General features: G+C 47.3%; 1 protein-coding gene across 3 annotated transcripts in view; it reads left to right on the forward strand.

Moving 5' to 3' along the window:
* Positions 1 to 16775, forward strand: part of NUP188 (nucleoporin 188) — a 642545-nt gene that overhangs the window by 267120 nt on the left and 358650 nt on the right. For all 3 annotated transcript variants that reach the window (XM_069237029.1, XM_069237030.1, XM_069237031.1), the window contains exon 14: positions 1349 to 1468. In XM_069237029.1, the coding sequence (XP_069093130.1) occupies positions 1349 to 1468 (120 nt within the window). The remainder of the gene's footprint in view (positions 1 to 1348; positions 1469 to 16775) is intronic.

Consider the following 16775-nt stretch of genomic DNA (forward strand, 5'->3'; position numbering starts at 1 on the left):
ATTCACTCCATTGCATGGGCACTATTACTAGCATACACAACTCCTACCTCACCCTCTGCGGGGAAAACAATCTAAGATGGAGTCGACGCCCATGCGCAATGGAACCGAAGTGGGAGGAGTCCCTCGGTCTCGTGACTCGAAAAGACTTCTTCGAAGAAAAACAACTTGTAACACTCCGACCCAACACCAGACGGCGGACTATGCACAGCATGTGAATCTGCAGCGACTAATGCCACGAACAGATGTACACTGGGTAAGTGACATTTTCATTTCCTCTCCCCTCTCGGACACTGTCCAAAGTCACTGTAGACTCAGGTCTTCAAAGAAAGTGGGCTGTTTGTGTATCCATCATTTCCTGGGGAATGAGGTGTCAACCTTTTTCTGACAGTTATTTATATCTCTGCTCATGAATGGGTACATGAACTTTCCTTACTACAAAACAATAGTTAACTGTCCAAAAGACATTTTCTTAGAAGCAGCATCCCCCTAGGGCTCCAGGAGATGCCTTTGTAGAAGGCTACACTTCGGGATCTATTGCCTTATACAAAAAATTAATACAAAGCCTTTACATAAACCTTCTACATACCATTTATATTCCATCCCACCTGTGTTGCTTAACCCCCCGCAACTACCTTGCAAGAATACAGTCTTGAAAATACGTGGACCCTCACCTTATCTAAGTCTGCCATTACATAGCAACCTCTAAACCCATCTACAAAGGAAATGGAATACTCAACCCTGGCCCATAAACTGTGGTTTGCAGTTCTTTGCACATCAGCTGCGGCCTGCCCTTCTCACCTTGTGAAAACAATGCCCCCACACCAGCTAGCAGCAACTGGTGGGAAGGGTTGCGGGGCAGAATAAATCATGTCTAACGGCCCATGAGCATGAATGCTTTCAGATTTTGTTCGCTCTGAATAAGTTGATATCAAAACCGAATAATGTACCTCATTGTGTGCGTTTCCAGGCATCTGGTTTGATGGCTTCTTGCTTGTTGGGCTTTAAGGGGGTACTCCCACGACACATGATGAAAAACCTTTCTTTTTGGGGACCAATGTAGTAGAAGTCTCTTTCCCCAACCCCTTGTGGAGGAGACACTTGATGTTGCCAGTAGTTATTAGATTAGGAGTGTTTTTTAAACAACTGATTGATTCAGCCTTGCCTTTACAGCATGTTCTCTCACATCCTGTGTTTTAAGAACAATCTTTTGGCCCACCGTGATTGTAATTGCAGTGTAAAAGTGTGGCGCGGTGGTGTGGAAAGTCTGAGTATATGCTGTTGAGCCTTGCCAAGAAGTATGACAAGCATCCCCCAGCAGCCACTACAGTTGTCTCTCTTCTCCCTGCAGGAACCATCCACTGGCCTTGGCATTCTGTTGGACAGTGTGTGTGGAATGTTTCCCTATCGCCTTACACCGCTTTTGCAGCTCCTCACTTCCTTGGTTTCTGACAAGTCCACTGCCAAGAAGGTAAGAATGGATTCCGTGCCTTGACAGAATGCTCTGAGTCGCGCCTCCTCTGTCTGTTTTAAATTGAACTCCCTTTTCACTTTCCATTTAGTCTCTTAAATATGTGGCATTTGGCATTAGATAAGAATACCCTGGCTCTCCGTTCTGTCTTTGAAGTTTGCATGACGTTTTGGTGTATCCTTAGTTTGCCACTGTCTGTGCTCTTTAGTGTTATATTACTCATCGTCTTCATTCTCCCTTGTCTGCTTGATGCATTTCTTGTCCTTTGTCTGCTTAGTGTCTTTGTCGTACTGTCTGTCCGTTCCTTAGGGCTGTCCTCCTGAATCTGCCTGCAAAGTAAGTCTGTCGTCCTATGTCTGTCCACTGAGAGTCTTTATCATCCTACCTTTCTACTTGGTGCCTTCGGCCTCTTCCACTCAGTGCCCTTGTTGATCTGTGTTTTGTTTCTCTGTACCTCAGTTCTACTGTCTGTTCAGTCAGTGCCTTTGTTCTAAAGTGATTGTGTGCTTAGTAGGTTTGTCCTCCTTTGTCTGCCCGATCAGTATGTTTGCCTTTTGTTTTTCCACTTAGTTTCTTATGCCGTCCTGCACCTGCCCAATCAGTGCGTTTGTTGCCTTGTGGCTTTGCCCTCGTTGCCTTTGTCATCCTGTCTTTCCTCTCGCTTCCTAAGTCATTCTTTGTCTGTCCTTCTGTGCGTGCTCTCTTAATGGAAGTCAGTCTTTCCATGATGGTGCACTATATCACCCCTAATCCCACTGGTCTAGAAATGTTTAGATTTGTGAGCTTTTTAAGACTTGTGGATTTAACATGGCCACGTTGTGGCTGCTTGTCTCTTGACTGCCTTCATTCTCCCCTCTTTTGTCTTCATTTGAAAGCAATAAACATTTTCTACAAGGACGGCTTAGCACTAGATCTTGAAGATAACTGTAATTGTGGTTCTAGGAATGGAGGACTTTGAATTTAGACCGAGAACAGGACAGTACTTACGGTGATAAACCTCTGGCGTACTGAACATTAATCAGCATTCAGATGGGTAGACGACCACTTTCCGATTGTGGACACGAAAAAGAAAAGCGTAGTTGCAGCACCACCAGGAGTGCAGGTAGTCTCAACGCACTTACTCGCATCCCTTGACATACAGAGCTAAGTGATGGATTCTTGGAACATAAAATCCTGCCAGACAGTTGCAGCATTTCTTCTTAGCCACCATGAAAGTGTCGCGTGTCATGAGAGCAGTTCACACGTCTCCTGTCCAGTGACCGAAGAGAAGATAAGAGATGCTCAAGGAAGACAATTTTCATCATTCTTCCTCACTAGGGCACCAAGCCAAGAGAGTACAGGACCTGGTATTCATTGAGAACTTACGCAGGCGAGAAAGCCAGAAACTGCAGATCATTGAAGAGCAAAGTCAATACTTTCATTTCATTTGGATTGTAGACAGAGGCGTTCCTTGGAGTCCAAGTTAAATGGCTGCGAGAAGCTTCTCTCAGCAGTAGTTGAATTTTTTTCTTATGATAGTGATCTGACGATTATAAATGGTGCATCCGGTGAATGTCAAAATCAGTCTTAAAACCAGAGTAAAAATATTTCAGCAAAGGAAATTCTGGAATACCTGTTTTTGGTGATTGGTGGAGATGAAGAACTGAGTATAGAGGAGTTCTCTCTGCATTGGGAGAATCCTTGAAGACAAGACTGCATAATTCTTTGAATCCTCAAAAGTGTTTTATTTTTGTTTTAGCCGATTTGCTGTAATAATACCATGTTCTGCGTTGTAGGATTCTCACGGATGGTCATAAAAGTAGAATAGTCTCTTCCGTGTGCGTGCACACACTGATGTTGGAGATAGACACCCCGATATTGGAGGTAGACACCACAGTGTTAAGCATCTTGGTGACACCTCCAAAAGTCTTTGATACACCAGCTATAACTGCATTTTCTTGTTGAAAACTATAGTGTTGTAAAGTACATATAAACCACACTGCAGAACCTCGTGTAGAAATGTGCTATATAGTGGAAAAAATGTTATGTGAAGACGGCATTAGCCCCTGCAGTTGTATGGAGGTTCCACGCCAAGGAAATCCTGCTCCTACGACAAGCGATAACCAGAACACTCTCTCTTTGTTCACCACTCCAGGGGTGTGGAATTTATTAAAATATCTACTTGTCCAGGGGACAGGTTGCTTCTCAAATCTACTTGTCCTGTAAAAAGATCTACTTGTCCCTTTGGTGCCATGTAGTGTGGCGACAAATTATGGCAGCAATTAATAGCCTCTCTGATTATGCCAGGGCTACTACCATAGTAGGGCTTGAATACTTGGAGTTTCAATCCCTACTGTAGCAATTTCCTTATTTTGCCACCTTTCTGCAGATCTGCATACTGGGGCTGGAGGAAGCAGTAAGCAATAGTTCCAGGGCTGGAATACCTTTGAGTCTGCAAACCTACTAACCTGCATGTTTTAAAGATTTTTACCAGCTTCTCTCTAATATTTTCCCATAATAAGAAAGGTTGGACATTTACTCCTGACAATGGCAGAATTAGAACTTCTTCCAGGGTTGGGAAGAAAGTGGCTGGAGGGAAAATGAACTTGCAAATGCTCAATAGATTTTCACATGAGCACATCTACACATCGTATTTACCCACGCTAAAATACAGTTCACAAATATTTTATAGGGGTACGACATATACCATGGGTGCACTTTTGTGACTTTCTTTAAGAATTTGGGGCCACAAGTAGGTAGGTTCAGATTTGTGACCTGCAAATTGCGAGTCGCAAATCCGAATGTAGGATGGTGTCCTTGACACCATCTGTGATTCGCAAGGGCTTCGCAAATGCCCACATCATGAATAATCATGAGGTGGGTCGCAATTTGCGACCCCCTCACGAATGGTGGCCTGCTGGAGACAGCATACCACCATGTCTGTGACTGCTTTTCAATAAAGCAGTTTTTGGGTTTTTTTTTTGTAATGCAGCCAGTTTTCCTTAAAGGAAAACGAGATGCATAACAAAAAGGAAAAATGAAACGTTTTCGTTTCATTTTTTCAGAGCAGGCAGTGGTCCGTAGGACCACTGCCTGCTCTGAAAAAATGTTTACAGTGACATTCACAATGGGGAAGGGGTCCCATGGGGATCCCTTCCCTTTTGCGAAAGTGTTAGCACCCATTTGAAATGGGTGCAAACTGCGATTGGTTTGCGCCCGCGTTCGCGGTACATTGCACTGCGAGTTGCAATTAGGAAGGGAACACCCCTTACTAATTGCGAGTCGCAAACCCGTTTTGTGATTCGGTAACCAGGTTACTGAATCGCAAAACTGGGTTTGTGCATCGCAATGTGCTTTTTGCACGTCGCAAACAGCGAAAGTCGCTGTTTGCGACATGCAAAAAGCTACCTACATGTGGGTCTTGGTCCCTAATTAGGTCTGGTGTTAACAAAGACATTTTGTTTTTATTAAACTTCTATTTCTCTCTCTTTCGGCTGGCTTTACTGTGAGTGATCGCATTCTGCTCTTCCACAAGGAGCATATTGCCACACAAAGTAGTTTTGTTCAGTGTCAGGAACTACAGTGGCAATCAGTGACGTAACGAAACTGGAGGGTGCCCCTTTGCAAAGAACATGGAGGAGCCTCCTCTCCAGACTCACTCAGGCCAGGTGCTGCGCTGACGGGGCCCCCTGGAGGGCGGCTGCGGGGCCTTTGTTATGCCGCTGGTGGCAACGTGTGCTTTAAGAGTTCAAAAACTTTTTGGGGGGGTTTTGCCAATGTTTGTTACAATGTTCAGGGCCTGGTAGCTCCCACAACAAAGTGTTACAAAAGCCATGTCAAAACAAGACACGCATTGATGAAACTAAAAGACTTATAAAAGTATGTCAGATCAGTTTACTTTGTCAGTGTTTGTTTATTTTCATGCTTCCCATAATCGTGTTGAAAATGGTTACACTGATTTTCCATTAGAAATATTTTTGGGAAATACTAGCATGCATCAACACATTTTACTAAATGACACTTCATTTGCATATTGTAGGAAGTTGGCTCTGTATGTGCTATTTCAAAGTAAGGAATAGCATGCACAGAGTCCAAGGGTTCCCCTTAGAGGTAAAATAGTGGTAAAAATAGATAATACTAATGCTCTATTTTGTGGTAGTGTGGTCGAGCAGTAGGCTTATCCAAGGAGTAGTGTTAAGCATTTGTTGTACATACACATAGACAATAAATGAGGTACACACACTCAGAGACAAATCCAGCCAATAGGTTTTGTTATAGAAAAATATCTTTTCTTAGTTTATTTTAAGAACCACAGGTTCAAATTTAACATGTAATATCTTGTTTGAAAGGTATTGCAGGTAAGTACATTAGGAACTTTGAATCATTTCAATTGCATGTATACTTTTCAAGTTATTCACAAATAGCTATTTTAAAAGTGGACACAGTGCAATTTTCACAGTTCCTGGGGGAGGTAAGTTTTTGTTAGTTTTACCAGGTAAGTAAGACACTTACAGGGTTCAGTTCTTGGTCCAAGGTAGCCCACCGTTGGGGGTTCAGAGCAACCCCAAAGTCACCACACCAGCAGCTCAGGGCCGGTCAGGTGCAGAGTTCAAAGTGGTGCCCAAAACGCATAGGCTTCAATGGAGAGAAGGGGGTGCCCCGGTTCCGGTCTGCTTGCAGGTAAGTACCCGCGTCTTCGGAGGGCAGACCAGGGGGGTTTTGTAGGGCACCGGGGGGGGACACAAGCCCACACAGAAATTTCACCCTCAGCGGCGCGGGGGCGGCCGGGTGCAGTGTTAGAACAAGCGTCGGGTTCGCAATGTAAGTCAATGAGAGATCAAGGGATCTCTTCAGCGCTGCAGGCAGGCAAGGGGGGGCTTCCTCGGGGAAACCTCCACTTGGGCAAGGGAGAGGGACTCCTGGGGGTCACTTCTGCAGTGAAAGTCCGGTCCTTCAGGTCCTGGGGGCTGCGGGTGCAGGGTCTTTTCCAGGCGTCGGGACTTAGGTTTCAGAGAGTCGCGGTCATTGGAAGCCTCGGGATTCCCTCTGCAGGCGGCGCTGTGGGGGCTCAGGGGGGACAGGTTTTGGTACTCACAGTCGTAGAGTAGTCCGGGGGTCCTCCCTGAGGTGTTGGTTCTCCACCAGCCGAGTTGGGGTCGCCGGGTGCAGTGTTGCAAGTCTCACGCTTCTTGCGGGGAGTTGCAGGGTTCTTTAAAGCTGCTTCTTGAAACAAAGTTGCAGTCTTTTTGGAGCAGGTCCGCTGTCCTCGGGAGTTTCTTGTCGTTGTCGAAGCAGGGCAGTCCTCAGAGGAGTCAGAGGTCGCTGGTCCCTTTGGAAGGCGTCGCTGGAGCAGAGTTCTTTGGAAGGCCGGAGACAGGCCGGTGAGTTTCTGGAGCCAAGGCAGTTGTTGTCTTCTGGTCTTCCTCTGCAGGGGTTTTTCAGCTGGGCAGTCCTTCTTCTTGTTGTTGCAGGAATCTAATTTTCTAGGGTTCAGGGTAGCCCTTAAATACTAAATTTAAGGGAGTGTTTAGGTCTGGGGGGTTAGTAGCCAATGGCTACTAGCCCTGAGGGTGGGTACACCCTCTTTGTGCCTCCTCCCAAGGGGAGGGGGTCACAATCCTAACCCTATTGGGGGAATCCTCCATCTGCAAGATGGAGGATTTCTAAAACTTAGAGTCACCTCAGCTCAGGACACCTTAGGGGCTGTCCTGACTGGCCAGTGACTCCTCCTTGTTGCTTTCTTTGTTCCCTCCAGCCTTGCCGCCAAAAGTGGGGGCCGTGGCCGGAGGGGGCGGGCAACTCCACTAAGCTGGAGTGCCCTGCTGGGCTGTGACAAAGGGGTGAGCCTTTGAGGCTCACCGCCAGGTGTTACAGCTCCTGCCTGGGGGAGGTGTTAGCATCTCCACCCAGTGCAGGCTTTGTTACTGGCCTCAGAGTGACAAAGGCACTCTCCCCATGGGGCCAGCAACATGTCTCTAGTGTGGCAGGCTGCTGGAACTAGTCAGCCTACACAGACAGTCGGTTAAGTTTCAGGGGGCACCTCTAAGGTGCCCTCTGGGGTGTATTTTGCAATAAAATGTACACTGGCATCAGTGTGCATTTATTGTGCTGAGAAGTTTGATACCAAACTTCCCAGTTTTCAGTGTAGCCATTATGGTGCTGTGGAGTTCGTGTAAAACAGACTCCCAGACCATATACTCTTATGGCTACCCTGCACTTACAATGTCTAAGGTTTTGCTTAGACACTGTAGGGGCACAGTGCTCATGCACTGATACCCTCACCTATGGTATAGTGCACCCTGCCTTAGGGCTGTAAGGCCTGCTAGAGGGGTGTCTTACCTATACTGCATAGGCAGTGAGAGGCTGGCATGGCACCCTGAGGGGTGTGCCATGTCGACTTACTCATTTTGTTCTCACTAGCACACACAAGCTGGTAAGCAGTGGGTCTGTGCTGAGTGAGGGGTCTCTAGGGTGGCATAATACATGCTGCAGCCCTTAGAGACCTTCCCTGGCATCAGGGCCCTTGGTACCAGAGGTACCAGTTACAAGGGACTTATCTGGATGCCAGGGTGTGCCAATTGTGGAATCAATGGTACATTTTAGGTGAAAGAACACTGGTGCTGGGGCCTGGTTAGCAGGGTCCCAGCACACTTCTCAGTCAAGTCAGCATCAGTATCAGGCAAAAAGTGGGGGGTAACTGCAACAGGGAGCCATTTCTTTACACATATAATCAGAGAGCATTCTGGGAGCATTATACTTAGCCTCTTAGCCTAAACTTTTCAAACATGTGTGTACACGTTTTTTTTTTTTGTACTGGAACCAACGTCAGTAGTGAAGTGTGACCTTAAAACATTTATTTACAGCACGCACCCTAATAATGAAGGCTTTCAAATAATGAACCATAAATACAAGTTCGAACAGCATTATCTTTTGGAAACACATTACCTCAACTGCAGAGAGTTCAACTCTCTGTAAACAGGCAGCCAAAGGGTTTGTGCTGCAGGGGGTTGGGCCTACTTGTCCCAAGGACAAAGTAAACATAAAAACTTGTTGCCCTTGACCCCAAACAACATGTCCCGGGCGTCGGGTGATAGGAATTCCACATCTCTGCACTCTGATGGATGGAGTGCAGTGAAAAACCTGGAAGAATGGAAACGGATTACCACCAACAGATGGGTATTGCAAATTATTCAGAGCAGTTACGGCATCCAGTTCGTCTCCACAATTCCTCCAAAACAAGCCCCACAACATAAGCATAAACAAGTAGCTGTTAGTTAAAAATGTTAAAATCTTACTTTAGTTAGGACTCTAAAACCTGTGATATCATCTTTTCTCTAGCTCCAAATCGGTCCTAACTTTAGTAAAATAATGAGTGCCTCAGAGGGTAAGACTAAGGAGCTCCACACTACCCCTTATCTCCAGCTTTCTCATATGCAGTTTAGGACCCTCTGCAAAGGGTACAACATCGAATCTGGCTCAAACCCTGAGTGCAAAGCTCCAGCAGGTGTTGGCAGAGTAGGAGCAGGCTGTCCGACTGATGGGGCCACTTACCCTGAGGGTAGGGAGAGACTGAGTGAGGAGGAGGAATTAGACCCTCCACCACTTTATATCACCATATGGTTCACATTCTTTGAGAGGGCCTGTGTTTCTAGAGAGGATGACCATAACCACTGGGGCTGTCTCTGATTGAGGGATTTCGGCTTGCTTATGAAGAGTACAGAATCGGGTTCAGGGAGACTCGAAAAACCGAGTCAGTCCTGGGTAGATTTTGTGGACTTTTCAGTAAAGACACTGGGTGACTGGTTAACAGGTAACAATGTGCATGATTGAGGGGCTTTACAATTTATTGATGAAAGGGCATCTGTTGAGTAATTGTGTTCAAGAGAAGTTACATCAATACCTGGTAGACATTGGTCCTCTTTCTCCTCAAGAGTTTGGGATTAAGGCAGACCATTGGGTCAAGACAAGGGTGACCAGAACTTCCACTGGTGGGGGAGACCACAAAAAGGAGGCCAACCTACCACACACACCACACACACCACACACATATATATCGAGGACAAGGATAAAAGCAAAGTGTCTTAGAAAGACCCCAAAAACCTGCACAGGAGGGTGTTTCCGGAGACTCTTCACAATCCAAGGGTGGGTACAAAGGTTAAAAACGTGGATTCCAAAAAGGATTGGTGTCATGACTGCAAGGCTCTTGGACACCAAACTGGAGACCATCCCTATCCCCACAAAAAGTGTGCCTCCAGTGCACCTGCAGTACATGCAGTGGTAAGTCTCCAGATGGGATTCCAGGTGGGCCCTGACCATGTCAATGAGTTTACTGAGGCAACTCTAGTCTCAGAGAGTGGGGTAGATGTACCTGCCCTGGTTGTCTGGCCCAGTAATCTGGAGAGATACAGACAACAGCCACATATTAATGGGATTAGGGTTAAAGCACTGAGAGACACTGGTGGCAGTGTCACCATTGTGACAGAGCAACTGGTGTCCTCAGATCAGTCTTTAACTAGTGAGACATATACAGTATTCAGTGCTGATAATCAGGCTAAAGTGCATGCAACGGTGTTGGTATCCTCAGAAGTATCATTAGAATGGGGAGGGTTTACTGGCCAAAAGAAGGTGGTGGTGTCTTCTGCAATCTCTGTTCCGTCTGCTAGGCAATGATCTGGAGTCCTCAGCATAGACTGCGGTCAAATTGAAAACCCATGCAGCCATGCTTGGGGGTACCTGAATGGGTGTGTTTGAAAACCAGAGCACATTGCAAAGCCCAGGGTGGAAAAAGTAGAGTTGGAGTCTGGAATAATGGCCCAACCTACCAAGAGAAAGGGCAAGAAGTCTGGGAAATCAGCTTCCAAACAGATGCCGGATCAGTCCCCTCTCCTCGGGGAGAAAACCCATCGGCCTCAGAGGGAACATAGCCCCAGGAGGTTGGGCCTTGCACAGCAGAGCTCTTGGTCCCAGGGGGGCCCTCTAGAGAAGATCTGTGCAAGGAGCAGAGGACCTGCCCCTCTCTTGAAGGCCTGAGACAGCAAGCTGTTGATATGGAAAAAAGGGAGATATCAGTCGCTCCCACAGGACCTATTGGGAGGAGGGACTTTCTTTTCAATGAGACTAGCGACCCCCAAATCTGGTGCCACTAGGAAGAGTGGTAGTGCCTTAGCAGTTTAAAGAGTTTCTCCTCACTTTGGCCCATGATATCCTCCTAGCTGGGCATCTTGGGCAGGCTAAAACATGGTGTAGGTTGGTGAACCACTTATATTGGCAGGTATGCCCTAAACAGTGAAGGAGTTTTGTCACTCCAGTGCCACCTGTCAAGCCAATATCAAGACAGGTGGCCACCTATAGGCCCCTTTATTTCCACTTCCAGTGGTTGGGGTTCCCTTTGAAAGGGTAAGAATTGACATTGTCGGTCCCCTTGACCCTCCAACTGCACCAGGATACAGATTCTTACTGGTTGTATTGTATCATGCAACCATATATCCTGGGATAATTCCCCTGAGAACTACTACTGCCTCTGCAGTAGCTAGGGCCCTCATTGGTATCTTGACCAGAGTGGGCTTTCCAAAGGAGGTGGTGTCAGATATAGGTACAAGTTCCATGTCTGGCTACCTGAAACGTGTTGGCTAAATCTGAAGTGACCTACAAGTTCACTACCCCCTATCCTCTGCCCACAAACCAGTGGCCTTGTTGAGAGATTCAGCAAGACATTGAAAGGTATCATTGATGGATTCCCTGAAAGTCTCAGAAGGGTCTGGGATGTCTTACTACCATACCTGCTTTTCACTGACCGGGAACTGCCACAGGAGGAAGTAGGCTTTCTTCGCTGTTAGCTTCTGTTTCAGCATCTTGTGATTGGACCACTTTGTCTTGTGAAGGAGAGATGGGAGAGACCTTTCAATAAGGCTAAATAAGATATTGTGGACTGTGCTCTTGGCCTTCACTCCAGAATGGCTGAGTACACGGAAAACGCTTCTAAAAACCTTGAGGCTAGCCAAGATCTCCAGAAGCTCTGGTATGACAAAAAGGCTGCACTGGTTAAGTTCCAACCAGCGCAGAAGGTGCGGGTTTTGGATCCTAGGGCCCTCCAGGACAAATGGAATGGACCCTCCTGTATCCTAGAGAGAAAAGGGGAAGTCTCCTTCCTGGTGGACTTTGGCTTTTGCAGGAACCTGAAAAGGGTTGTGAGGAAATGCCTCCTTGGCATGGTTACCCCCTAACTTTTTGCCTTTACTGATGATAAGTTATGATTTGAAAGTGTGCTGGGACCCTGCTAACCACGCCCCAGGACCAGTGTTCTTTCCTAAACTGTACCTTTGTCTCCACGCTTGGCACAACCCTGGCACTCAGGTAAGTCCCTTGTATCTGGTACCCCTGGTACCAAGGGCCCTGATGCCAGGGAAGGTCTCTAAGGGCTGCAGCATGTCTCATGCCACCCTGGGGACCCCTCACTCAGCACATGCACACTGCCTCACAGCTTGTGGGTGCTGGTGGGGAGAAAATGACTAAGTCGACATGGCACTCCCCTCAGAGTGCCATGCCAACCTCACACTGCCTCTGGCATAGGTAAGTCACCCCTCTAGCAGGCCTTACAGCCCTAAGGCAGGGTGCACTATACCACAGGTGAGGGCATACGTGCGTGAGCACTATGCCCCTACAGTGCCTAAGCAAAACCTGAGACATTGTAAGTGCAGGGTAGCCATAAGAGTATATGGTCTGGGAGTTTGTCAAAAACGAACTCCACAGTTCCGTAATGGCTACACTGAAAACTGGGAAGTTTGTTATCAAACTTCTCAGCACAATAAATCCACACTGATGAAAGAAAGAAGGACTGCTGACCTGCAAGCCTGCAGAGGAGGAGGAAGACAACTGATTTGGCCCCAGCCCTACCGGCCTGTCTCCAACTACGAAAACCTGCTCCAGCGACGAACCCGACAGGGACCAGCGACCTCTGAAGCCTCAGAGGACTGCCCTGGACTACAGGACCAAGAAACTACCGTGAACAGCGGCCCTGTTCAAAACTAGCTACTTCTTTGCAACAAAGAAGCAACTTCCAAGAACTTCACGTTTCCCGCCGGAAGCATGAGACTCTACACTCTGCACCTGATGCCCCTGGCTCGACCTGCAGAAAACCAACACCTCAGGGAGGACTCCCCGGCGACTGCGAGCCCGTGAGTAACCAGTGATGAGCCCCCACAGCAATGCCTGCAGAGAGAATCCAGAGGCTCCCCCTGACCATGACTGCCTGTAACAAGGGACCTGACGCCTGGAACCAACACTGCACCCTCAGCCTCCAGGACCTGAAGGAACCGAACTTCAACGCAGGGGTGACCCCCCCAGGCGACCCTCTGCCTAGCCCAGGTGGTGGCTGCCCCAAGGAGCCCCCCTGTGCCTGCCTGCACCGCTAGAGTGACCCCTGGGTCCCTCCATTGTTTCCTACCTGAAACCCGATGCCTGCTTTGCACACTGCACCCGGCCGCCCCTGTGCCGCTGCGGGTGTGTTTTGTGTGCCTACTTGTATTTCTCCCCCCCTCCCAGTGCTCTACAAAACCCCCCTGGTCTGCCACCCGAGGACGCAGGTACTTACCTGCTGGCAGACTGGAACCGGAGCACCCCTGTTCTATGTGTTTTGGGCACCTCTTTGACCTCTGCACCTGACCGGCCCGGAGCTACTGGTGTGGTAATTTTGGGGTTGCCTTGAACCCCCAACGGTGGGCTGCCTATGCCCCAGGACTGAGACTTGTAAGTGTTTTACTTACCTCCTAATCCAACCTTTACTTACCTCCCGCAGGAACTGTTGATTTTGTCCACTTTGAAAATAGCTTATTGCCATTTTTACAAAGACTGTACGTGATATTGCTTTCATTCAAAGTTCCTAAAGTATCTAAGTGAAGTACCTTACATTTAAAGTATTAACTGTAAATCTTGAACCTGCGGTTCTTAAAATAAACTAAGAAAATATATATTTCAATATAAAAACTTATTGGCCTAAAGTAAGTCTTTGAGTGTGTGTTCCTCATTTATTGCCTGTGTGTGTACAACAAATGCTTAACACTACCCTCTGAGAGGCCTGCTGCTCTACCACCCTACCCCAAAATAGAGCATTAGAATTATCTACCTTTGCCACTATCTTACCTCTAAGGGGAACCCTTGGACTCTGTGCAAACTATTTCTTACTTTGAAATAGTATATACAGAGCCAACTTCCTACAAGGGTTAACCATATAAATCGCTTTAAACCTTATCATGACAGAGCTGAGATGGCCAGGCTCATGGTGACCGATGAGGGAGAGGAAGCTGAGAGTGAACCTTTCCCTGATCTCCTCTCCAACAATCTAAAAAATGGCTCAGTTGAAGAAGTGGTCTTTTCAGACTCCCTCACTGATTAACAGCATGCTGAGCTCTTCTATTTGACCCCTGGTCAGACTACATGGTTTATCCATGATGTGGACTCGGGAGATAGCTTGCCTGTCAAAATCAGAGTATATAGACAGTGTGATCATGTCAGGGAAAGCATCAAAGCTGAGGTCAGCAAGGTGCTGTAATTGGGAGTCATTGAGCAGTCAAAGATCCTTTAGGCTAGCCCAGTGGTTTTAGTCCCCTAAGCCTCATCCCTAAGGTGGGAAGAAAGAAATGAGGATTAATGTGGACTATAGGGAGTCTCGGTGCTGTGACAAAAACAGATGCTCACCTAAATCCTAGGGCTGATGAGCTAATTGACAGTTTAGGGCCTGCTGAAAACCTCAGTACTTTTGATCTCACACCAGGATAAGTCTGACCCCTGGAGCAAAAGAAAAAATCAGCATGCTCCACACCTTGTGGGCATTATCTGTTCATTGTTATGCCCTTTGGACTAAAGAATGCCCCTGCCACCTTCTCGAGGTTGGTGAACAAAGTCCTTGCTTGGTTAAAAGACTTTAGTTTAGCATATCTAAATGATGTTTCTGTCTTTAGCTCTACCTGACTGGATCACCTGATCCGTTTTGGAGAGGTCCTTGTGGCTCTGCGAAAGGCAGGCCTCACTGCCGAGGTAAGCAAGTGCTAGATAGGGCAGGGCCAGATTGTATACGTGGCTCAACTTGTAGGTGGAGGCCAAGTTCAACACTAAAACCCCAGTTCCAAACAAACCTACACTGGGTATTTCCAACAACTCAGACCCAAGTCAGGACATTCCTTGGCTGGACTAGATATTACAGGAGGTTTGTGAAGGGGTATTGTATCATTGTGACACCTCTCACAGAACTGATCTCCAAAAAGATGCCCAAGAAAGTGAACTGGGCATTAAGCTGCCAAAAGGCCTTTTACATTCTGACGGAAACAAGTGCTCAGCACTTGTTCTCAAAGCTTCAGATTACACCAAGCAGTTCATATTGCAGACAGAGGCCGCTGAACATGGAATAGGAGCCGTCCTGTCCCAGATCAATGTTGATGGCCATGACCAACCTGTTGGTTTCATTAGCAGGAGGTTACTCCCCAGAGAGCAACATTGGAGTGCCATTGACAGGGAAGCCTTTGCTGTTGCTTGGTCCCTGAAAAAGCTGAGGCCATACTTGTTTGGCTCTTACTTCCTTGATCAAACTGACTGCAGGCCACCCATATGGTTAATGCAAATGAAAGGGGAAAACCCCAAACTATTACGGTTATACATCCCCTACAGGGAACGGATTTTACAGTGGAATACAGACCTGGGATAGACCGCGCCAATGCAGATGGCCTTTCCATGTTCTTCCACTTCATCCTTGTCATCCTTGGCCACAGTAGTCGCTCCTTATAACATTTCTATGGTCACTTATGCTGATGACACGCAATTGGTGGCATCCCTCGCAAGTAGTAGGGACTCTCCCTCTGCCAACCTGGCTGACTGTATGAAAGATATTGGGGACTGGATGACCCTGTCTAAACTTAAATTTAATGACAGCAAATCAGAGGTAATGATTATAGGTAATGGCACCCCTACCGCCCCTCTGGCAATGTATTCGGAGGCTTTTAATAGTCTGCCCCCTCCAATAACACAGGTAAGAAGCCTCGACTTTTTGCTTGATCCACGCTTAACAATGGAGCTGCAAGCTAAAAGAACCTCCCCGATCTGCTTCGGCTTAATTAGAAGTCTCAGGAAGATTCTTAATCTTAATCTGCCATTTTTGCTGCCAGAAGAATTATTGTACAAGCCTTAGTTCTCTCTCGCCTGGACTATGGGAACTCCCTATATCTTAGTTCCCCAGACTATGTAATAAAGAGGCTGCAGGTTACGCAGAACGCTGCAGCTAGACTTCTCATGAATACCCCGAGGGATCTTTCCGCTAAACCAGCACTTGCAGCTCTTCACTGGCTCCCGATTAAACAGCGCATTCAGTTTAAATCTTTGTGCCTTGTTCATAGAGCCATACACAATAAGGGCCCCCTTTCTCTTAGAAAACTGAGCTTTCGCTATGCCCCCCCTAGACCTCTTAGATCTCGATCTTCTCGACAGGTCTATATCCCCTCTGTCAAAAGATCATGGGGCGGCAACTCGTTCTCCATCAGGGCTGCACGGCTTTGGAATGCCCTGCCCTTTGAATGCCGTCAGGAATCCTTTGAACTTCTCTTCAGGAGGAAGTTGAAAACCATCCTCTTCCGCAGTTAAATCTGCCTCCTCTGGCTCTTCCGTTATTCATTGTGTACTATAGCGCTGGGATGCCCTTGGGTAGCCATGCGCTTTACAAATTCATAAACTCAAACTCACTTCGAGGATGAAGACTGTCTTGGGAAATGTTAGTTTCTGCCTTTTTCGTTTGTGAAGGGGGTCATATAGGAAAGCACCTTCTGTGGCATGGTTAGCCCCCTACTTTTTGCCTGGTATCTGGTGTGATTTCCACTGAAACTGCACTGGTTTCCGGTTAACCAGGTCCCCAGTGCCAGATCTCTTTCCCAAAACTGTACAGTTGTTTCCCCTATTGGCAAAACCTTTAGCACCCTCTGGAAGTTCTTAGTAAATTGTACCTCTGGTACCTAGGGCCCGGGTTACTAAAGAGAGTCCTTTAGGGCTGCAGCACAAATTGTGCCACCCTAAGGGATCCCCTCACCAAGCACATAACCAGCTGCCTTTGCAGGCTGTGTGTCTTGGTGCAGCGAAAAGTGAAAACATAACATGGCACACAGCCTTTGCGCCATGTCCCCTAACACTGCATGCAATATGTGTAAGTCACCCCTCTAGCAGGCCTTACAGCCCTAAGGCAGGGTGCATTATATTACATGTGAGGGTCTGTCTGCATGAGCAGAGATAGTAAGTGGCCAGGGAACCCATTTTAAATACAAAAGGTGGCAAGTGGTCACTACGACTTCCCCAG

This window comes from Pleurodeles waltl, chromosome 6 (genome assembly GCF_031143425.1).
Source record: "Pleurodeles waltl isolate 20211129_DDA chromosome 6, aPleWal1.hap1.20221129, whole genome shotgun sequence".
Lineage (NCBI taxonomy): Eukaryota > Metazoa > Chordata > Amphibia > Caudata > Salamandridae > Pleurodeles > Pleurodeles waltl.